The sequence below is a fragment of the Panthera pardus genome, unplaced genomic scaffold, assembly GCF_024362965.1.
Source record: "Panthera pardus isolate Hobbes unplaced genomic scaffold, ASM2436296v1 HiC_scaffold_7, whole genome shotgun sequence".
Classification (NCBI taxonomy): Eukaryota; Metazoa; Chordata; class Mammalia; order Carnivora; family Felidae; genus Panthera; species Panthera pardus.
The window spans coordinates 79,736,263-79,760,128 of record NW_026527002.1 but is presented as its reverse complement, the minus strand read 5'-3'; the positions used below and the strand labels follow the sequence as shown (position 1 = coordinate 79,760,128).

The following is a 23,866-nucleotide window of genomic DNA, read 5'->3' as shown; positions in this document are numbered from 1 at the left end:
CATTGGTAGCGTGTACAGGGAGCAGCAGATGCCTGTGACCGATTGATTAGCCTTGAAAAGTTCTAGAAGATAGAACTGGCCACAGTTCACAGAGGGCTGTGGTTGCCGAACCCCGCAGGGTGTGCGTCTCTGTGCTGACTTGGTGAGGGCTTTTTTCATTTAGAGACGCAGAGACCGGCAGCCCCGGCTGTACAGCTTTAGCCGTGGGTGAGAAACAGATACGGGAGCACAGACAACACAGGGAATTGTCAGTTGTGGGAAACAGAATAGTCAGTGTCGCCAAAAGCCTCTCTTGGGACTTCTCATTCCACGGTGGAGACCATCCCTCACGCTGACTAAACCAAAGTCTTGTGACTTTTTGTGGTTTTGTGACCGCCAGAGAGGTGGCCTCGATGCCAAGATCTCAGAATCCTCAAGACCCACAAAAAGACAAACATGAATGCCACCAGTAGGGGAGGTGGGTGGTGGTTCACACAATCTGATACAGAACTGTCTAGAAGAGTCATGGAAGGCTCGATGGTGGAAGTATTGCCAATTTGAGACTTTACAGCACAAATAGGATTTTTGACAAACAGATGAAAGAACTAAACTGTAAAACAAAATCACATTGTCGTGAAGTGCTTTGCTCAGGTCAGAGAGCAATGGTTTCTCTTTTTAAAAATGTTTTGGCCGACTCCTTAAGGACTTACGAAGGATTTTGCTATTGATTTGGGGCCATAGGAGTATATTTGTGTAGTGTTTTTGGTGTGGCTTCTTCTCCCTTGACACACTGAGTATTAGGAGTAGTGATTTTCATCGCTAGAATGTCAGCTCTTCTGAGCACTCTGGAGATGTAGTGTTTCCTCCCAGGAATCAGTTGGTACTGTGTTTCGTCATCCTTACTGTCTAGTTTGGGGAGCAAAAGACATTGCTCTAGCAATCCGAAGTGTAGTTGATTTTGTTGGATCGTCCAGCAACCTTGCTATATTCATTCATTAATTCCAGTAGTTTCTCTGTATGTTCTTACAGATTTTTTTCATACATAATCATGCAGTCTGTGAATAGTGATACTTTTATTCCTTGCTTCTCACCCGGTGTTTAACTTCCCTTTTTGCCCATGGAACCTGGCTAATAGGACTTCCAGAATGATGTCAGTCAGAAGCGGTGTGGTGGGCGGCCGTGGCCTTACTCTATTTGTGGAGGCCCGGCAGGGGGCTCTTTTCCGCCAGTATTTCATTTTTTAATGCAGATACTCTCCATCAGATCAAGGAAGTTTCTTTCTTTTCTTACTTTGCTAAGAGTTTTTATCATGAGTGGTTTTTATCATGAGTAAACTTTCCAGATGTTTTTTTCTGCATATGTTAAGACAACTATGGTTCTTCTCATTTCTGAAATATGATGAATTAATTGATTGCCTTTTTAAAAAATTAAGACCGTTTTTTAAGAGGAGTTTTAGGTCTGCGACAGAGTCGAGGGGAAGGTACAGAGAGTTCCCGTGTGCCCCTTGCCCTGGTACGTGCATAGCTTCCCACGTTACCACCATCCCCCCCCGCCCCCAGAGTGGTACATGTGTTACAGTGGACAAGCCTACACGGACGCATCAGGATCACCCAGAGTCCATAATTTACCTTAGGGTTTCCTCTTGGTGGTGTAATGATGTGAGTTTGGACAGGTGTGTCATGACAGGTATCGGTCGGTATACAGTCATACTCTTCTCCCTGCCCTGAAAATTGTCTGTGTTCTGCCTGTTCATCCCTGTCCCCCCCCGGCTCTGCATCCACTGACCATTTTACTGTCTCTGTGGTTGGCATGTAGTTGGAATCGTACAGTATGATCGGCTTCTGTCACTGGTAATATGCATTTAAGGTCCCTCCAAGTCTTTTCATGGTTTGGTAGCTCACTTCTCTTTAGCCCTGAATAACACTCCATTGTCTGGCTGGACCACAGATTGTCTGTCCGCTTCCAGCTTTTGCTGTTGTTAACAATGAATATTAAACCACCTTTGTATCCCTTTAATGAATCCCTTTGGGTCATAATATGCTATGTTTAAATATGGAATGCTTAAATTTGCTAATATTTTGTTAAGATTTTTGCACCTGTGTTTATAAGTGAGACTGAGTTGTGCCCTTTCCCTTATTGTCCTTGTCTGGTTTTCTATCACTGTTTTGCTGGTCTCATAAAATAGCTTGGGATATGTTCCCTATTTGTTCAGTGGAAGAAGTTGTGTAAGATTAATATTCTTCTTCCTTAACTTGTTGGGAGAATTCAAATATTCCTTTGTGGGAAGAATTTTAATCACAGGTTGACCATTTTTAACGGAATAGGTCTATTTAGACTTTGTATTTCTGTTTTGGGGTTTGTACCGCAGCCCTTTCTACGGCTTGAGCTGCACTTTGCAAAGAGCTGTGCGTGCGTCTCGACTCTCGTATTCCATGGCATGAAGTCGTTCACGGTACTCTCTTCCTAATATCTCGTACTGTGTTATTACCTCTTACTCTCGACCTCCTCCTTCTGTTGTGCTTCATCATCGGTATTGTTAGTTTTCTCCTTCTCTCCTTCCCTTGATCAGGCTTGTTGGATGCTGTCAGTTGCGTTATTTATTTATTTATTTATTTTCAAAACAACCTTGATTTTGTTTGACTTCTAAATTGTATTGTGAGATATGGATTTAAGTACTTAATTTCCAGTCTTCATTTCTGATATATGCATTTAAAAGTATAGGTTTTAGGGGTGCCTGAGTGGCTCGATTGGTAGAGCATGTGACTCTTGATCTCAGGGTTGTGAGTTCAAGCCCCATATTGGGTGTAGAGATTACTGAAAAATAAAACTCTTAAAAAGAAAAAGAAAAAGCATAGATTTTAATCTAAGCACAGCTCTGTCCACACGTAGTGTTGATCTTTCTTTTAATTGTAGCCTTGAATTCAAAATACTTTGATTCCTCTTTGGCTAATGGGTTACTTGAAATACATTGCTTCATTTCCAGTCAATCGGGGATTTTATAGTTATTTTGTTGTTGTCGAGCTTAATGCTAGCCACGGAATATACTCTGAATAATTTAGTCCTTTGGTATTTCTTGAACCTTACTCTTTCACCTGGCATGGGGTCAGTTTTAGCGCATGCCTCACGTGCGTATTTAGTGGGTACTCCCCGTGCAGAGGTGAGCTGTGCTGGGGCGTAGTGCTTTCTGCTGGTTAGACTGACGTTACTGGTCATGCTGGTCATGTCCTCTGTACCGGACCGAGGTTGGGAGGGGATAACCGGGTAGACTCCTGGCCCCTGCTGCCGACCTTCAGCTTCGCTCAGCTGCTGCCAGCTCCCTCTGGGCTTAGTTTCGGGACTGGTGACTGTCTTAGGGGACAACTAGCAAAGTGTGTGACTCAGTTCTCCACTCTGTCCTGCTCACCAGAGTCCTGGGGGCCCCGTGCTCATAACTGGGTCTCTCACTGTCAAAAGCCCGGCTGGTTTCTCCCATCCGTGGCTCTTTGTTGATCTTCACGCTCTTGAAGGCCCAGAATTGGCATATGCCCTTTGATAAGTCATCTCTTCATGTCTCCATCTGTGTCCCCTGCTGTCCTGGTTGCCTCACAGTGTCTCAGACTCCCAGCTATTGTTTGGGCTGGTTTTTAATGTGACTTATCTGAGTTTTCTCAGTGGGAGTGTTAGTCTTGGCCAAGCTATTCCCTCACATTCAAATGGAAGTCCTCCCGTCACACCAGCAGACATTTATTTGTTTACTTTCTGGTTTAGTTTTGTTCTCAGTTGTGACCTGTCTGACTCTCCTGCTGAGGGACTGGCTAACACGGGACAACCTGGCTTTGACCGAGGGGTTTTCATCACCAGTGCCTAGTACATGTAGTGACTTCTTGTTGAATTTTTATCGTATGAAGAAAGAACTTGTATCTCACATAAAAGGTTTCAAAAGTAGGCAGTAAAATTAACATATTTGGCTTTCTTATGAGATTTTCCCACAGATTTAAAGGCTGTGATTTTAAAAAGATGATACATTTACAAACGTGTTATCTGTAAGCAGGGTAACTTAACCATTATAGGTAGAAACTTAACCTGTTTATAGATAACACAGTGAATTTTTGACAGAGCTGAACTAGGACCCCTGGCCTTTTAATCTGTTAATACAAATTTAACAGATATTTATTCTGCCACTGTGAATTAGGTAGTGCCCTGGGTGTGGGTGAATACAATGATTATTTTGGTAGACCAGGCCTCCGTTCTCCTGACGCTCACCTCGGGCATATAACACACCACAGGGGAAGAACGGAGAACGGTGTTGTTAACGTAAGGATCAGCATATCACGTTTTCATTGATTTTAACCACATTTTACTAGGTCTCAAGAATTGTACGCTGATGATTCTTTTTCTCTTGCAGATTATGACAGATACATAGCACCAAGCAAAATAATGGCAGCTGCTTACCTTGACCCAAACTTGAATCACACCCCGAATTCGAGTACCAAGACCCATCTGGGTACCGGAGTGGAACGTTCCCCCGGGGCAATGGAGCGAGTGTTGAAGGTCTTTCATTATTTTGAGAACAGCAGTGAGCCAGCCACTTGGGCCAGTATTATCAGGCACGGAGATGCTACTGATGTCAGGGTAAGTGCGTCTTCCTAGAACACATCCTCCGTGTAAATGGCAGGTTAGATAGGCACAGGCGTTAACGGCACATACCAAAAAAAAAGATAAAAAATTTTTTTCTCACATTACAGAGATGTTACCTTTTTCTTTATAATATTTATGCAGTTAATATGTGACCAGAGTTTTAATTGTAAAATTTCGTAGGGACGTAATAACTGAACCATATATTATTCATATAATGCCATTGACGTGGCATTTTTCTCTATTTTTTTTTTTTCTTAACTCGTCAGGATATAAGAGAACAAAGCAATGAAAATAAGCTCTAATACTTAGGAAATAAATTATTTCCTAGAAGGTGAATCTTGAAGGTATCTGCATGACTCAAAATAGGATAGACTCTTTGAAAACTGATAGGTTCTACAGACCGGACCCTTGTCACAGCTCTGGGATCGAAAGGGCCCCTGCTTGTACAGCTTACATCCTACTGGGGAGACACCCACGGCCTCGGTTGCTGTCCCGTGTGGGGTGCACTTCCCAGGGCCCCTAGGGCGAGGAAGCCTGTGTGTAGCTGAGCGTAGGAGGTAGCGTGGGCGTCAGTGAGCAGAGCACCTGGGCGAGAACAGGGAGAGGCGCCTTCGGAGGCAGAGGGTGCCGACAGGGAGGACCGAGAGGGTAGCACTGTGATTGCAGAACACTGAGTCCAGGACGTCGATTTTCAGGAAGTGCTCGCTTGGGCCAAGTGTTACAGAACCCTTCTCCTCCTTCCTTCCCCTCAACTTACTCCCTGTCCGTCGTTAAGGGGGACGGTGTCCAGGGCCAGGATGAACAGATAGACCTTTTTTCTCCCCTATCTTTTCGTAATAATGAAGCCAATTAATTTTCTACTCTTTGACTTATATGCATGAACTATTTTTAAGCAAGTTAAAGGAATTGGTAGAATTTAGATTTAAGGGTATAGTACTACATTTGAATTCTATGTAATTTTCTGTTACCTCTGTAACATTGCAATACTGACTATTCAAATGGACTAATTATTCAGAGGAGAAGAATTCGTTCAGTATTTAAATATGTGTTAACATCTATTCATGTGCGATAATTGAACTAAAATAGTCTCTTGTTAACAAACTTCTTATGAAGCTTGATGGCTTTTTCTAGTTTTCCTATAGTTTTGTTTTACATTTAAGCTTGTAAACACAGTCACTTGGTAGGAAGTCTGGCAGCCAGTGTTCTACCTTAATAGCACTATTCATACTGGAGAGAAAGCACACAAATGTAACTTTTATGAGAAGGCTCTTAGTAGGCCTTCTAGTCTTTGTGAATTTCAGTTATGGTGAATGAGGACGTTTCTTAAAGCATTCCATCAGCCTTATTAGTAAACTTCACAGCATTTGTACAGGAGGGGAGCCTTTCAGAGATGTGAATTTGACCAGACATTTAGCAAATGTTCAAGATGGGTTATATCTGAAAACGTACCTTGGAAGGGCTCCATGACAGAGGTATTTTAGTATCAAATGTACTGCACACAAGAGGATTAAGATCAAGGAGAGAACCAGTGATCACTGGGCACATGTCAAGCCTTTAGCCAATGTTACAAATTTACCAGACATCAAAACGTTTATATTGTGAAGAAAAATTTAAACCAGATTCACATACCTAAGTTATGAGAACATATTTGTTGAACTTTTATGAAGATCAGTGCAGGCAAATCCATGTGGCTGAAAACCAGGTTGTTTTATTTCTTAGTAGGTGATAAATGTTTTGAAATTTAATAACTCTCATTAGTTGATGATTTTCAACTTGAGGCGAAGAAATCTCAACTGGCATTGGTTCACTGCAGCCTTTCCTGTGATGGAAGGTGGCTGTTATTCATAACCCACTTTTATTTAAGGCTGTAACTTTTGAAAATGCAGAGTTATTAGTTGATTGGTGGATTTGCACCAGCGAAAAACATAGTGCTGCGGAACGTGCCTATGGCATCTTTCTCCCCGAGAAGCACCAGACGGAGGACCGTTATAAAGGGACCGGCATATATTGCTAGGCAGGAGTGCAGCGGAAGGAACGTGGCAGCATTTGAAGCCTGATGACCGACAACAGAAATGCGGTGGGGGCGTGAGTTAGGAGTGGAAGTGTAGGCACTTGGCAGAAGCCAAGAGGCCATTTAATGATGGTAGCAAAGAGGAAGCCAGACCATCCATTTTCTGAAAAGACAGCTCACTGTGGTCCGAAGTAACCGAATAATTAGCTTCAGACCCTCTGTTGCTGCACTGCCTGATACACTAGACGTCTACAGCAATCGAACACTTGAATGTCGCTAGTCTGAGCTGGTGTTCTGGAAGTAGAAACTGCAAGATTTCAAAGATTTAGTATGAAAAAAGAATGTAAAGTATCTCATCAGTAATCTGTTATGACTGCCTGTTGAAAGGATAATGTTCTTGACCCAGTAGGTTCAATAAAATACAAATAGTAAAATTGCAACAACCCATCTCTTTTACCTTTTTTTTAAACATTGAAAAATAACTTAGGGAGCTTGCATTGTATTTCTGCTAGACGGTTGTGCTCTGTAGGAAGTGATTATCAGACAGACTGCTTGACTCAGAAGAACACCACCTTTGGAGGAGTTGAAAGATTTATTTTTACCAGGAAAATCCTGGATTCTTGTCATAAGTCATTATTTCTCATGCTGCAGTTAATACATTTTACTCCTTTTACATGTATGTGCTAATTACACTTTAATTAGTTTACATGTTTGGTTGTTGACAGGACCCGTAGGAGCCCATCAAGTTATAGGCAGAGTACAGAGCAGCAACAGTAGAGGCTCCTTTTTGGAGGCCCTTGCAGGCCTCGGGGGCAGGCCTCGGGGCCTGGGACACAACCAGGCCGTCCCCAGCCCCTGTGGCAGCACCTGAGTGTGAGGAGGCCGGAGCCTCCTTGTGGGGAGTCTGTGAGACGGGCGTGTGGGCGCGCTCTGTCTGCATCATCAGCCTCAGGCACCACCAAAGTCAAGTGCCAGTCATAGCCCAGTCATGGTCACTGAACGGTGGTGCTGGCGGGCTGATGCATCCCGCCCCCGCATAACCAGCAGCCCACGGGTGCAGACGTCGCTTACCTTGGCCGTAGTTTGGGCTCTGTGCCAGGAGCATGTTCCAGGCGACTCTGGAGCTCAGTGTGGGGTCAGCCCAGAAGAGTCAAGGTTAATCCATGCTGGCCTGTATTGAATAAGATTGGTCATCTAGAAACATTGTAGTGGTATGTCAGGATGATAAGGGTGTGTAGAAAATTCCATATCCTACCAGAGGAGTCCCCTACTTGGAGAAAAGAATGACACTTAACAGCAGACTTTTCATCAGCAATGCTGGATGCAGGACGGCACTGGAACAGCATCTTCTGAGGGCGCAGGGAGGGGACTCGTACCTCGGAAGTTTTCCGGACGAAGCACCGATCGTGAAGACGTGGAATGAAGGGAGCGTTGATACCACAGGCTGTCTTTGAGGAGACAGTCAGGAGACATAACGGGGCATGAAGACCCGTGAGCCCGGGAAAAAGTGCTGCAGGGACGTGGGCGGCGGCCTGCACGCCGCCCCCTTGCTCCTCCCCTGCGTTTTCATGGTCTCTTCAGGCCTTGACCAGGGTTTAACCAGCTCTGCCTTTCCCACCCCCATGCCCCGTTCTGACTGCTCTCCCTCTGACCTTAGGACCTGAGTGCCACCCGGCTGCGTGTGCCCCTGTCCTCCATCTTCATGCTTCTGACGCCAAGAGAACCATCCATGAGTCCGTCTAGGGGCTCCCCTTCCTTCAGTGACTTGGGTCCCTTGGAATCATCTGTTATTCCTCCTTTGCTTACACCTGACGTCCAGAATGTTAGCTACTTCTGTCCACACGTTTTCCCAAAGACACCCAGGATCCGCCCAGTTCCTATGGCGTCTACTGCACGTCTTCCTAGAGCCACCACTGTTTCCATGTGCGTCGCCACATGGCCTCCCGACACCCCGCCGTCCCCTGGGGCCCCCTCAGTCTGTTCATGAGCCAGCAGCCAGGTGATCCCATTGAAATGAAAGCCAGGGCACGTCAGTCCTGCACGGAACCTTCCCTGGGCTTCCTGTCTCATTTAGGGTGAACGTTCAGGTCCTTTAAAAGCCTCTGACTCTTCCCTCTCCCTGTTCTGCCCCATGGCCTTCTGTCCTCCAGCTCATTCCCTTTGACTTTCTGCTTCCCGGACTGTTTCTCTAACAGGCCTGTCTTCTAATCAGTAATTTGCTCAAAACCTCCAGCAGCTCCCCATTTCTCTCAGAGGAAGGCCAGATTCCTTCAGTGTAGGCCATACAAGGGCCTACGGGATCTGGCTCCTTGTTACCCGTTCTTACCTTACTTCCAGTGACTGTCCTCACTCTGTCTCCCAGCTCAAGAATGCTCCCTCTCCTCCACCTTTTCCATTGCCCGTCACCTGTTTTGTTGTTTTCTTCACATGCTTTCTCCTTACTGAGATTGTCTTGTTTCTTGATTTGTTTGCTCTCTTATTCTCTGTTTTCTTCCCCTAGACTGTAAGCCCGGGGTCTTACTGCTCCGTGGTCTCATCACCTGTGTCTTCAGCAGGGCCTAGTGGGCACACAGCAGGTACTTGATGGATTCCTTTTTGAATGACTACATGAAATCTTAGGTGAAATGGAGTACTTCTGACAGAAATAAAGTTAGGAAAACTGGTGGCAGGAGTAGAAAGTAGTGGACCAATAACCATGAAAGAAACTGAGAGATTACACCCATCCAAAACCATACCTAGCCTTACTGATACCTCTAGCAAACCTTCATTCCTACCTTATTACTATTTTCTTTAAATCACAGGGCCTGCAACAATGCATTTTGTACCCAGACACCAAATCTAGGCAAGTACAGATTAAGTAGCGGCTGAGTTGTTGGACAATATTGTTGTTATGTGCAGAGTGTCTTAAAGTTGACTAAAGGGCTCAGTGCACTTTTCTAGCTACCTAGCACACTCTGAGGTCCCAGTACTCGTCCTGAGCCACTCAGTTACCTGAATCTGCAAGAGTAAACAAACGCAATAAACTCAGTCCTGTACTTTGCTAAATGCGGAATATCCTTGGTTGGAGTAGGACTAATTATTGTAACCACACTGGTAGTGGGAAGAATAACGGTAGAAAGAAATATTCTGATCAGTTTTTTTTAACGCTTATTTATTTTTGAGAGAGAGAAAGAGAGAGACAGAGCCTGAGTGGGGGAGGGGCAGAGAGAGAGGGAGACACAGAATCAGAAGCAGGCTCCAGGCTCCGAGCCATCAGCACAGAGCCCGACGCGGGGCTTGAACCCACGAACCGCGAGATCGTGACCTGAGCCGAAGTTGGATGCTCGACCGACTGAGCCACCCAGGCGCCCCCATTCTGATCAATTTAAAATCAGCTTTCTGATTGGAGTGGAAAGCACAGGGACAGTTTGGGATTCTGTGAGTCGGCAGCAGTTACGAGCTCTGTGAGCCACTGCGCTGTGCTCAGAACGCCAGCCGCTGTGGGGAAGGCGCCCCGTAGGCCGTCTTCCCTGAGCTCAGCCACAGATGGTTGCCGGAAGGGCTCTATGTGCAGTAGTCCTGTGGTCTCCAGTGTTTATTGTCAAGTGTCGTCACTGATGCTTCGTGTGTGTCTCAAATGTCAACTTTCTCTGATAGAGGATCAGGTGAATATGTATTTAAAACGTGAACATTTCTTTAATGGAATAGTATCATCTAGGAAGAAACTAGAAAGAAAAACCATAAGAAAGAAACAGAGTCAGAAGCAACGTAAAGAAGAGTATGAGACGGCAAGAGCACGAGAAAGAATTCTCTGTCACGGAACCTTAGAGATGGTGATTGTGGTGGGCAGAATAATAGCCCCAAAAGGTATCCATGTCCTAATCCCCAGAACCTGGGCATATGGGAGCTTCCATGGCAGAATGGACTTGGAAGATGTGACCCACACTAAGGACCTTGAGATGGGGAGATTATGAGCTGCAGACCTTTTTTGGCTATGGTCAGAGGGAGGGGGCTGCAGTAAAAGGGTTGGACGCAACCCTGCTGGCTTTGAACATGCACAGAGGGGCCTCTAGCAGCTGGACGAGGCCAGCCTGGAGCTTCCAGAAAGCAGTGCATCCCTGCTGACACCTTGATTTTAGCCCAGGGTTTCCCATTTCGGACTTAGGATTTTACAGGACTGAGAAGCTAGCATTTGTGCTATCTTAAGCTCGGAAGTTTGTGGTTGTTGTTATGGCAGTAGTAGGGAACAGATGGGCACAGGTGTGCTTTGTCTCGGGGGACTTTGGGGCCGACTTCTGGGTGAGCGCTGAACCGACAGGAGGAAGGCAGTGCTGTTGGAGAGCAGGATTCGGATCTCCGCACCTTGTTTGCGGTAACTGAATGACAGTGAGGCTCCTCCCGTGCGGGTGGGATCAGAGGACAGAGCACAGCGAACAGTTGGTTTCCTTGAGGTAAAGAGCGTCTGAAAGAGAGACACAGAAAAATAACTGCATTGTAACAAACAAATCAGCAGTGATGGTTGCACTTGGTGACTCCTGGCAGGAAGTGGAGAGAAGTGCGCTGTTAAGAACAGTGTGTGTGGCTTTAGATCTCTCCTCTCGTGATAGAGGCCTTGCAAGTGACAGTGGGGAGACAGCTAGACACGTAGACAGTTCCCCGCACACGGACAGGCCACTCTCACGCGTGTGTCCAGCACCTCCCTCCTAGACTACGGCTTTGGAGGCAAGGGTTCTGTCGTATCCATCGTTGTAGTGCTGCTGCCACGCGGACTAGGTGCACATGCTCACTGACCCAGGGAGGGAACGAACATTCATGAGCGAATGAACACGAAGGAAAGGTCTGCAGGACTTCTTTCGACCAGTGGAAAGGTCATTGCTTCTTTCCAGAACACTGTCCAAAAGATAGGTAGGTGACCAAGTTGAACCCGGCAAAATCGTAAAAAGAACTTTTAGAAACGAAACCACAGACTCATCTCACTAGTGTGTAATCAAGGACAACAGTGAAATGTCCCCCACCTCTTGTGGTCCATCACACTGATAAACACTCAAGATTGATTTCATCCAGCATCGGCATGAGGTGAAGGACAGTCTCTAATGTCATGTGCCAATTGATATAGTTTCACTGGTTGACGGTTTGGCCGTACTTACCAGATGTCACACGTTTCGTAGCTTTTGACCCAGGGCGTCTGTTTCTGGGTGTTGTTTCTGCACGTGTGTGATGCCAGCTTCAAGCACGTTCACAGCAGTATTGTTTGCATGTCCACTCCCCCTGGCCCCCCCAGAGCTGGGGAACCGACAAGAACTACCCACCAGGAGTAGAATGGCTCTGTCTGCTAGTGCTGTATGTTCCTGATAAGATAGAAGCACAATACAGACACTGGCTTCTTTTATTTTCATCCTTAAGAAGAATTCTTTTCCTGTGAATATCTAATGTGAGGATTAATCAGGAACATTACGTATTTCCAAGTTCTGGGATAGGATACCGATGAGCCAACGGCCTTTTCAAAGTATTGAAGTGTGGATAGGATTGTCGTGGGACATCAAAGTCAGGATGAGGAATTTAAATTTAATTCAGCTGCCGTTAGGGGTATATTATAAATCCTTGTCCTGTTATCTCCCTTGAGACAGTCACTTTTCTAAATACACGTTTTCCAGAAATAATATATGCATACATTTCCATATGGTAGCAGGGTAGGTTTTTCTGACTGTGCATTCCTTACTAAATGTTTAGTTCTAAAAGTTGTTTTTCAGTTATCCAGAACCACATGTTTGGTGCTCAAAATTAAGTTACTGAGTGTAGGTACTGAGCATCAAATGTGTAAGTCCTTTTATATTCCTAACCTTGGCTGCCATTCAGACTGAGTCCGCGATGAGATTTACAGGAGTTCTAGAGAAATAGGATAGAACACAATATGGGAGCATAATAAAAAAGCAAAACATGAAATAGAGGGAAGTGTCTGTGTGTTTATTGCTTTTAATTTTCTTAGTGGAAAGTGAAGGCTACAACTTGTTTAGGGTGGGAGCTCCCTACGGGATGGGAGCTCCTCGTTACACAGAAGCAAACCGGAAGTCATTCTGGGTGTCTTCAGGTAGTGTGATGGAGTGAATGGGCTGAAATTGCGTCTGTCCCGTAAAACTCCAGATTGGGAGCCGGCTTGTGCCCTGGGCTCCACGGTTCTGGACTCGGTGTGTCCACGCTGGCCTCTCTGCAGGTGGGTGCCTGGGTGCCCTGTTCCCTGATAGGTCGCCAGGGTAACCTTTGCTGGGGCTCATCAGGGAAGGCACCCAGGGAGGGCGGGATCTCTCCCCGGGGTTGATGGCACAAACAGCGGTAGGAACCGGCGTGTGTCTGGAGGGGAAGGATAGACCTGCCGAGACAGATGGTTGGGAACAGAGAGGGACCTGCACCAGGGCCCTGACAGGAGAGCAGTGGCTCTGGAATCTGGTAGCAGCAAGCTGCCGCGGACTAACGAGAGGACGTGCTAAACCTGAGCCTTAGAGGAGGGCAGCTGGTGTCGCTGTGCCCTTGGTAGCAGATGGGCAGAGTCGGGACCGGGGCACAGAGCGCCTTTGTGGGAATTTGAAAGAGGCGCCAGCTCCCGTCCTGTGCAGCAGGGACTTGCGTGTCGGCAAGGGGAAGCTGAAGAAGTTGCCTCTGAGAGAACTACTGGAAGCCGATGTCCCACCCCTGAGCACAAGATGTGCCGACTAGAGGGCCGGCTGGATTTCGGCTCCTGCTGCCCCCTTGGCTGGGCGCCCCTGGCAGCACAGGCGGCAGCGTCCTTCACGGTGGCCCCATCACAAACCCCAGGCCTTGAATCCGAAAGCCAAGAAGGACATTTATGCCCCTTGCAGTTTTGCCCAGAGTTCTTTAGGCTGCACCGGGTCTTCCTGTCCCCAGAGAGCGTGTCTTCTTTATGGAGCGACCTCCAGCCCAGGCCTCTGTCCATGCTTTCTCCCCGATGACACGTTTCCTCCTCCCTACCATTCTCCCGTGCCCGATACACAACCTTCTCCCGGGAGCCTGGCCACGGACAGGTGCCACCTGTTGCCTTTAGTGTGGACGCACTGCGTCCTTGATGGGTTTTGCATATAGTGTGTGTTAATTGTCTTCTCGTGAGTAGGGATAGGAACATCCTTATTTGTATTGTCAACAGCATCGTGCTTTAATATAGAAACGCTTAGTGTGTGTAGGAACTTTGAAGATGTGTCTCATGTTGTAAGTAGTGTGATACCTTCCGTTAATTGCTAGTCTTTAAAAACCATGCTGATTTTCTCGACCGGTGATTTTCACGTTAATGTCGGCATCATTCAACATTAACTGTGAGTGGCCTGGAGCACTGAGAGGATTGCAATGGGCTGTGATTAGCACACCCTCGTGTGGGGGCAGCACATGGCCTCTGTTATGTTCCCACGCGTGCCGTCCGTGTTCAAACGTGTACACGTGGACTTCCACACTGTGCGGGTACAGGGCAAGACTCGGGCTGCCCCCTCCCTTTCCCTAGTTTAGGATAAGCTTCATCTTTGGGCAGCCTTCCTGTCTGAAGTCATGGAGTGTTAGGTTTCAGGGGCTCTTTGAGAGGTTGGTAGCAGATTGGGTAGGCCCAATTTTGAATAACTTCACAGATATCATCGGTATTGTCAGAACTGTGGCCTTCGTCATATGTCCTTAAATGTGTTTCTTAAGAAATGACATCAGGTTGCATCGGGTCTAGAGCAGTATGCCGTCCTGGGCTCAGAAAGTGGAACCCGTCCTCGGGCCTAGTTATCAGCAGTCACACCCAGAGGGTGGCTGGGACACATTGTCAGGTTTGGGGGCGGGGGGGGGCAGAGCTAGAGCTGCAGAAATGTATTTTAAGTTTCCATGCCTTGTTTATCACTGAAGAAAACGGAAGAGTCTCTTTTTGTGTTTTTTCAAAACTTTCCTTGTTCATAAAAATACTATTTGAGAAACAAGATTCCTAAGAAAAATTAAATGACTTATTTAACTTGATACTCTTTTACCAAAGATTTCTGATAACTAACTAAAACAAATGAACATTGCATTAATTTTTAGCCTACAGTTTTTTTTTTGTTTATAACAGTCGTTTTTGTGGGGGGTATGTTTTAGGGCATCATTCAGAAGATAGTGGACAGTCACAAAGTAAAGCACGTGGCCTGCTATGGATTTCGCCTCAGTCACCTGCGGTCAGAGGAGGTTCACTGGCTCCATTTGGATATGGGTGTCTCCAATGTGAGGGAGAAGTATGAACTTGCACACCCACCAGAGGAGTGGAAGTAAGATCGCGTCCCTACTTTGGTGTGACTCACGCTTGATTTGTTTTGCATATTAAATCACACACGAGAGGGTGAATGTCTTTGCTTAATTTTCATACTGCTTGTAATCACGACTCCTGTCGAAATAAAACTGGCTGGTAATAATTAACCAGCGACCTCTCCTAGATCTCTGTTCAGTCTGTCTTTGTGGCACTATGGACTTTGGGCTCTGTGGGGACGGCCTGGGGCCGGTCACGCTTCTCCCGTCGGGGACTGTTTTGGGTCAGCCTCAGCTCTGAGAACTCCGCCCCCTGTTCTTTTCCTTTCCGTCCTGTCCGCATCCTCTCGTACAGCAGGACTTCGTGTGCACCTGATCACCTCCCTGGTGGGCGGCACGGCTTGCTCCACGGGGCCCGGTAACCCACAGCTCCCCCAAAAAGAGTGGGTGCACGTTTGATGTTCGTGACTCGGATGGACCTGAGCGAAACGGACGTGATTCAAAGTGAATTAAAGAGTTCTCTGTGTTCTCTCCTAGTAATTTTTTCCACTGTTACGCAAAGCAGCTTGTTAGTAGGAAATTGTACATGTAATACACTTTATTTGAGAGAAGTATAACTTGCAAAGATGGGCTCCTTCCACAGGCGCCTGCGTTTTGTGGATGCTGCTGTGGGAGTAAAGGCGGTTATGGATCGGGGGGTGGGGGAAGGGGGGAGCTTCAGGGCCGGTCACTTTCAGTCCGACAACCTGAGTTGTTTGGAGGAGACGTTTTAAACGAAAAACAAATATGTTTAGGTTAATAATCTCTAGTCGAAAAAATCTAATCCTAGCTACAGTTTACCAAAGAAATATCCTTGTGTTTTCATGTTTTTCAAATAGCCGGAACCGACCGAGCTAACAAGATACCCCACGATAATGCAGTTTGATGGGGTTACATCGATGGCTAGCAAAGATCTGACCTCCGTTATTCAGCCAGTCAGTCCAATAAGTGTGTAAAAGCTATGAATACCTAAAAGATAGGTATCCCTGCAGGTATTTTTATTGAACATAATTCCGTCGCCTTCCTGTACCAACACGTCGGAGGCGTGCTTCATCATCATGATGTCCCTAGTGCTCGGTCAGATGTTGTGTCGAATGCAAGCATCTGAATTGACAAGCTCTGTTTCTGTTCTTTTAAGCCAGTTTACTTGGCCTAATTTCAAGTAAAGTTGAGTGGGCACTACTCTGTTCCGTGGAGCCTGAACCCTCAAAGACTGGGCGAGGTAGAACTTCACCGAACACAGTGAGTGCTGAACCTGATGCTGATGGGAGTGGCTGCCGCAGCCTGGCACCGGGCCCACCGTGTGCTCTTTATAGTCTGTACATTTGCAGTTCGTAAAATGTTTATTTCTCATAGCTCTCCACAGACCTTAGGAGGTAAAGACAGGGGAGATAGGTAACAGACTCGATTTAAGTTCCACCTGCAGAGAGAGCTCCGGATACAGCTTTGAGTTGAATTTAGCTGACTTCCCAGTGCAGGCTTTTAAAGTGAACCTAGCCTTAACTGTAACCTTAACTCTGAGTGGTAGCGAGGCCACTAAGATCGGTGAAGGTGCGTGGACGGCGGGGGGAGGAGAGGAGACAAGGAGATGGGTTGGAGGCACAGGTGATGCCTGTGGGTGTGTCGGGAGAGCCAGGCTTCCTGCCGCCTGTCGGTGCTCACGTCAGAGGAGGCAGGACCTAGGGCGTCAGTAAGGAACGGGAGCCTATTACGGAGAACCAAGTAGATTTGAAAGAGAACCAAACTCGAGTTCTGGAAACCACTGGATGGTTAAAATAGCAAGGTAGATGTAGGTGAAAAATTGGTCAACAGAAACACGGATCTGAGAAAATCTGCCCAAAAGACAGCACGGGGAGATGCACAGGTAGAGAATATGAAAGGAAATGGCATGACACGAAAACTGAGGAGGCAGACCCATTTCTGACAGGGGCTCCAGGAGGAGATAAAAAGACTGAGGAGGAGGAAATACTCCCAAAGAGATTATGGCTGAGAATTTTCTGGAATTGGCAAATAACATGAGTCCTCAGAACCAGGATTAATGCAAAACCCCAAACACGGTTAAAAAAATAGATCTACACTTTGGTGGATTATAGTCAAGTCGTGTACAAAGGAAAACAAAGAGATGATGCTAAAGCAACCAGGGACACATTCACAGTTCTCCACAGCAGTGATCTGTGCAAAGTGGGGAGAAGAAGTCACCGGCAACCTGTATTTTTTGTCAGATTCAGTGACCATTCAAGAGCAGGATGACAGCGATGTTTTCCACGGAGACTATACCAGCAAAGGAACCTCCTATAAATACACTCGGGAGAAAGGAAAATGGTCTCTGAAGGAGGGTTTCGGTTGGAAGAAGGAGTGCTAGGAAAAAAATCGGGTAGATACAGATAAGCATTGTCTCTGAAAACACATAAAGTGGTAAAAGCTGGTTTTTTATATGAAAAAAGTAAAACCCAGATAGTCGAACCCAGTATGTCAGAAGAGAGGTGATCGGAATTAAGGCTCTGTCAGCCGGGTTTTAAAATTATATATAAAAATGTTAAAAATAAAATTGTATATTAGGGCAACCATAAAACATTAGAAGTAGATTGTGTAACGTAACAGGTAGGTGGGTGAGTAGGTATTGAGAAACTCCATAATCGAAAGGAGGCAAGAAAAGGGGAGGAAGAAAGACAGGGAAGTAGGGTGAAGGGAAATCACAGACTAGACTTCAGAAGGTCAGGTAGACTAGGAGTGAGTGGTCAGAACCTGTTAGGGTGTGATTACAAATACAGTCCAGCTCTCTGCTCTTTATGACACACCTAACACAGTGACATTCAAGACATTTTCATGTGACTTACAGGAAGAAACATTTTACCTTAAGATGCAGCACAAACACGTGTGTGTGTCTCAGAACCACGTACATGTAGGTCTACGTACGTGCTTCACAAAATCATACCCAACCTCACACCCAACCTCACTAGTACGCCGAGGTCTCAGATTTTCATCCAGTGCCATTCTGTTCTCTTCAACCTCATTTAGATGGATGGGTGGGTGGGTGGGTGGATGGGTAGAAAAGAAAAGAAGAGAAGAGAAGAGAAGAGAAAAGAATTTCCCTTCCTGCTAACTAGGTGGGAGAAGGGGGGCAAGGGGATTGGTATTGTTTTATTAATATCCTATGAAAAAAGTTTGAAGACAGAAAAGCATTAATAGGGATGTGGAGGGCAACTACATAATAATAAAAGGCTTGTTCTACAAGAATCACTACAGAAACAGGTGGGCCCCTGAAGATACTTCTCAGAATGTGTAAAGCAAAAACAGTGTCCTCTGCCCAGCATTTAAATTTTGGACTGCTCCAGTGACCTCTTTTCCTCTTCCTTCTCTCTGTAGACCTGCCTTTGGCATTAAATTCACACGTTAATAGGAGAGACACAGGGAACCCATAAACCGGTTATTGCCATAGCCCAGGCAAAAATCCTAAAGCAGGTGGCCTGGGGGAGTAGTGATGGAGTGAGAAGCGGTTGTAGGGCGATTTTTTTTAAGGTAGAGCTTACGGGGTTTGCTCAAGAGTCTTTAAAAACACAAGCATCCAGTGGAGTATGAAACTCACTCCCGCAGAAGCTTCCAGTAGCACCTCGTCACACCTGGAGCCAACTCCAGAGTTCCCGATCATCTCTCAGCCCCATCTCCTCTCGCTCTCGTTCCCTTCGTCCACTCAAGCGGCCGCACGTTTCAGTGTCGTCTCTTCCTCGCTGCCTGGTCGGGGTCTCATTGGATCCTCTCTGCCGCCAGCTTCCTGGCCTGCTGAATAGCACCGGCCTCGGCCCACCTTTCCTTTGTCTTGGAGAACTTTCCGCTCGCTCTGCCGCAGCCCCACGGCTCCTTCTGGTTCTCGAATGAGACTTTGTGCTTCGTGTGACTCTGCTGAACGTGCTCCCCTGTCGTTTCCGTCACCGCGTGGGCCTCCCATCGTTCAGACCGGTGTCCACTGTCCGCTCTCGGCCTGTGTCTTCCCCGACCGTTCTGTCTTTAGGGTCTGCCCACCTGATGACCTTTCTCTCCCTCAGGGACTTTGTCTCACCTGCTGCTCTATTCCTAGTTTCTAGTTGGTCATGCCTGGTATATAGGAGGCGCCTCATAAACACTTCAAGTGAGAATGGAATTAGTGGTAGTGGAAATGTAAAATAAACCTAGAGGCAGAGCACTTTGATGGGACAGTAAGTTGTATTCATCTAGGGATGAACAGTGGTAGGTTGTGTGAATAACCGTGTTTTCACAGTAACACACATTGCTTACAATGTGGTGGACATCGTGCTAAGCACCTGGCTTACTTTCCCCAAGTTCGTTCTTTCTATGATAGTCTTTTCAGGTGGGTACTCACCTTTTGCCATGTTACTGGTGAGACCGCTGTGGTTCCGAGAGGCTGAAAAAGCTTCCTTGAGATCATACGGCAGAGTAGGCAATTGCGTCCGCGTGCTCAGCTCTTTCTTCTCTGCTCCTGTTAAGGTACGTAAGCACCAGAGACAGAACATTTTTGATCACCTTTCCCCCGTGCCAGCAGGGACCTTCTCCCAGTTCGTAGGTGGCTTTGTGAGGACAGCCGCACTCCTGGCTTTAGTTCAGAGAAGGAAGATGTTCTTTGAATGAAAGTGCTAGGACTCCCCGGAATAATTGGGCGTCAGTTTCCATTCTTGGGAAGTTTTTGAACATCGATTTGTTTTCATGCTATCTGCCGTAGGATCTGTTCCTCCTGTTCAGTAACCCTGAGACACAGGCTTGCTCACCCGGGTCCTGAGGTCTTTCAACACAAGCCAGCTTGTGGCACACTGTGTGGGTGTAGCTGTGTCAGGCAGGGGGACCTTCCAGTGGTGCCGTGGCTGGCCGCTGGGGACAGGAAGGGCTGGTGGGATACGTGGCTGTCCTGGTGGGAAGAATAACCACAAAATAGATCCTGCCTCAAGCAACACACAGGGACCCACTGAAGACGGACCAGGGGAGAAAAAAGCTTAATGAAAAATACGAATGTACTGCTGGTCCTGGAGCAGGAAGATTTAATAACCCCAAAGACGTTCTCTGGAAAAGGAAAGAGTAGCAAATTTAACTTCATTGAGATGAAGAGCCTCTGTGTATTAAAAGGTGTATTTGTAAAAGTGCAGAAGCAAGTTGCAGCTGAGAGGAGGTATTTGTCACGTTTGTAATTTACAAAGGATGATGCTCTTCTGATTAGTATGAGAGTTGCAGGCAACTCAGTCCACGGGCAAGGGACGTGAAGGCGTTGTCGTAAAGGAGAAAACAAGTTTGGCCAGTGATCGGGGGGGGGGGGGGGTGGCGATCAGGGGGGTGGGGACCTAGCCCACAAGGTCCACACTGGTTGGCAGAAAGTGAGTTGTGGACAGTGTCAGTAGCGGGAGAGGTGGTGGCTCCAACAGGGTGTTTGCCTGTGCTGCTGGTGAGAGAAGGTAAACGGGTAAATCCGTTTGGGCCGCAGCTGGAAGACGGGCAGCACACACTCTACAGGGCTGCAGTTCCCCTGCAGATTTTGTCCCTGAGAGACTCCAGGTTTCCGTGCTGGGCCGCAGACGTAGGATGTCACGCAGGTCAAAATGAATGAACTGTAGGGACGTGTAGCCGTGTGGGTGAATCTTAGCCGTGTGGCCACGTGTGGCAGAGTCGAGTCCCCCGTGACACTGTTGTGAGTGCACTAAGTGCCACTGAACTGTATGCGTTAAAAAGGTTAATTTTTTTGTCGTGTATTTTACCTCAATTAAAAAAAAAAAAAAGGAAGTCCCAGAAAATGACATAACAGCCTGATAAGCTTTTATAATGTGAAAAGAAAAGAAAACCCTAAAGGAATATCGTTGGGGATCTCATCGGTTGGGTAAGATAAAGGACCAGAGGGCAATAGTGCAGAGCCTCCCCGAGGGGAGTGTCCTGCCCCTCCTCCCCCCGGTCTCCCGAAGGCCCCATCGGGACTCGTGCTGACCCGTCGGGTTCTGAGGCAGGGCTCGAAAAGTCAGCCCCTTAGAAGACTCGGGTTCCTACCTGCCTTGCTTCCTGCCCAGTCTGTCCAGGAGGAAGCAGGAGCTGGCTCCCCTGTCCCTAGGAGGCCTGGAGGTCCCTGTCGCGGGAGGTCCCAGTGGAGCAGGTAATATTTGTTAGGATCTGGAGTCTGCCAAAAAAACGCTTCCGTGGCGGTTGTCGTACTAGCATATACTGTGGCAAACGGTGTCCTGCAGTTTTGAGAGATTTCAGCTTGAAAGTTCTGTCCCTAGATCATTCTAGTTAATCACATTTTGGTAACTAAACTTCACTTATCTGGAGCCACCTGTGTAGGGTGGCTGTTGGGCATCCGAGTGGGCTAATCGGATACAAATAGCCTGTCAGGGCACCCGGGGGGGGGGGGGGGAACGGCCCAATCCTTCTGATGTTGAATCCAAGTCTAAGAGACGGCCCTCTTGGCATTTGAGGAAGTATTTGGGGCTTTGTCAAGTGAGTGAGGAGGAACATTCTCGTCATTGTTAGTGAGCCGAGGTTGCTGCCCTCCTGCTTAGCAGCCTGCTTAGCGCTGTCCTGTTCGCTGCTGCGCCAGCCCCTCACTCTGCAGGAGAGAGGAGAGGCGTCATTTTCCAAAGACCAATGAAAATGAATAATGATAGTTTAGGAAGCTTTAGATTGTATTCGGTAGTTTTCTATGTTGTCTTGAAATGACGCCGCCCCTGCATGCGCCTTCTTTTAAGAAGCCAGTCTTTCGTTGTAATCCTGCATTCAGCAAGAGTTCTTAGGAGGGTTTAAAGCAGAAAGACAGTAAGTACAGGAGCACTCTGACAGGTTTGGAAGTGACACCTTTAAAACACGGATGCGCTTCCAATTTGCTGCTCTGTTAATTAGACACCTACCGGATGCTTCTGCACCGAACACGGGCAGCTGGAAGATAGTTTCCAGTGGGTTTGCGGCTGCCGGCTGACACTGGCCAGGCTGCTCGGAGAGAGGTTCTGGTGGGTTATCGCCGTGGTTACGGAACAGTCAGTCTGCGCCTGTGGAATTTCTTTGATTCTCCGTACGTATCCAAAGTTGCAAGAATAGTTAAGGCCTGTGTGCCTTCACCTAGCTTCCCTGAATGTCGGAACTTTCGTGAACATAGTACAGTAGTTGACATTGAAGCCAGGAAATAAACATTGACAGAGTCTTACTAACGAATCTACACACGTCACCCAAATTTCGCGGTTGTCCCACATAACATCCCTTTTCTGGTCCAGGAACCACGTTGCTGTTCTGACTCCTCGAGTCTCCTCTAATCTGGGACAGTTCCTCAGTCTCTCTATGTCCTTCCTGACCCTGACACTTTTCAAGAATCCTGGCTGGTTATTTGTACCGTGTCCTTCAATTGAGGTTCATCTAGGGCTTTCTTCATGGTTGTATTGAGGTTATGTGTTTTGGGCCAGAATTCTAAGCTTTTGTACCCATCCTACTGCATCCTGTCAGGATGTGACTCCTTTTTACAGGTGCTTTTAACTGGGATCATTTGGTTTAAGGTGGTGGCCAGGTTTCCCCACTGTAAAGTTGCTGTTTTTTCCTCTGAAATTAAGAAATACTCTTCTGGGGAGATAGATTGAGACTCTGGGGATACTGTTTCTCATTGTATTTTTACCCTGTATTCTCGATATCGTTGATGATTCTTTCTCACAGCTATTACTGCTATAATTTTTGTCTAAGGATGAATTTCTGTTCCTGTCCTTCCTTTGAGAATTTTTTTAAGCATTGTTTTTAATGTTTATTTATTTTTGAGAGAGAGAGAGAGAGCACAAGTGGAAGAGGGGAGGGAGAGAGGGACACCCAGAATCCGAAGCAGGCTTCAGGCTCTGAGCTGTCAGCACAGAGCCCGACGCGGGGCTCAAACTTGTCAATTGCAAGATCATGACCTGAGCCAAAGTCAGACGCTCAACCGACTGAGCCACCCACGTGCCCCTCCTTTGAGGATTTTTAAATTGGAAGTGTGTTGTAAGAAAGAGCTTACGATATCTGTGTTGTTTCTGGAAATCGTACTTTGTGTCACTACGCACAGACAGGCTAACCTTTCTCAGTATCAAGCTTAACAGATTCTTTCTCCAAACACTTCCCACTCCTCCTCACCATTACTTGGTTAGCTTGTGGGTATCTTGGTGCTCATTGTTGGTGGTAAGACTGAGGGGAGGTTAGTGTCAGTGGCCTTCATAGGAAATTATTACTTAGGAGAAGCGGAAAAAAGATGATTTTATTTGGGGCGTGTTATATTTAGCTGCTCTTCAGAAGTCCATGGAGTGGCACATAGCAGAATAATGGACATGTGTCTCGGGATGCAGCCAGTCTCTTAAAATAGTGGCAGAAGGTTCGAGAAAGAGGTGAGTTTCACAGAAGAGATGGGAGTAGGGATGTCCGAACTCGTGGGCCAGTCGGCTGTGGGTGTTGGGCCCTGTGGTTTAAGGACAGAGGCGGAGTGAAGGGATGCCATTACATCAGGGGACCTCGGGCAGTCTCAGCAGGGCCGTGGGGCAGGTGTGCTGGCCTGCGCGTAGTCAGGGCCGTGGGGCAGGTGTGCTGGGCTGCACGTAGTCAGGACCTTGGGCTAGGTGTGCTGGGCTGTGCGTCGTCAGCAGGGCCGTGGGGCGGGTGTGCTGGGTGGGCGCAGTAAAGCAGTGGTCAGAATCCGCTTGACAACCTGATGAGCCTGCTGGCCTCCACAGAGTAAGAGCAGTGGGCGTCTCTGTGGTTTCGGAGCCGCGAGTGCCTTCTATCAGTTTCGTTCTGCTTTGGGGCATTCCTGCATGGACTGCTGTAGAGGGATCCCCGTCTGCTTCTTCATAGCCCTGGGACCTCGGCCCGTTACCCGAGTCCCTGAAACTCTTTCCCCACCGGTGAAAACAGAAGGCCCTTCCTTTTCAGCCAGAGTGCTGCACTCGCCTCCGGGCCTCCTGCTTCTTCCCCCGGGTCCCCTGGCCGGTCCTACACACTGTCTGTCGCCTGTCTGGTCAGAGA

At 47.2% G+C, this 23,866-nt stretch overlaps 1 protein-coding gene across 17 annotated transcripts in view; it reads left to right on the top strand.

The window, feature by feature from the left end:
- PTK2 (protein tyrosine kinase 2) overlaps positions 1 to 23,866 on the top strand; it is a 257,936-nt gene that overhangs the window by 85,573 nt on the left and 148,497 nt on the right. For 16 of the 17 annotated variants that reach the window (XM_019459751.2, XM_053896569.1, XM_053896572.1 and 13 more), the window contains 2 exons: positions 4,364 to 4,590; positions 14,696 to 14,862. In XM_019459751.2, coding sequence (XP_019315296.2) covers positions 4,364 to 4,590; positions 14,696 to 14,862 — 394 coding nt within the window. Of the gene's footprint in view, positions 1 to 4,363; positions 4,591 to 14,695; positions 14,863 to 23,866 lie in introns of those variants that run through there. The other variant, XM_053896574.1, reaches the window with a different exon arrangement.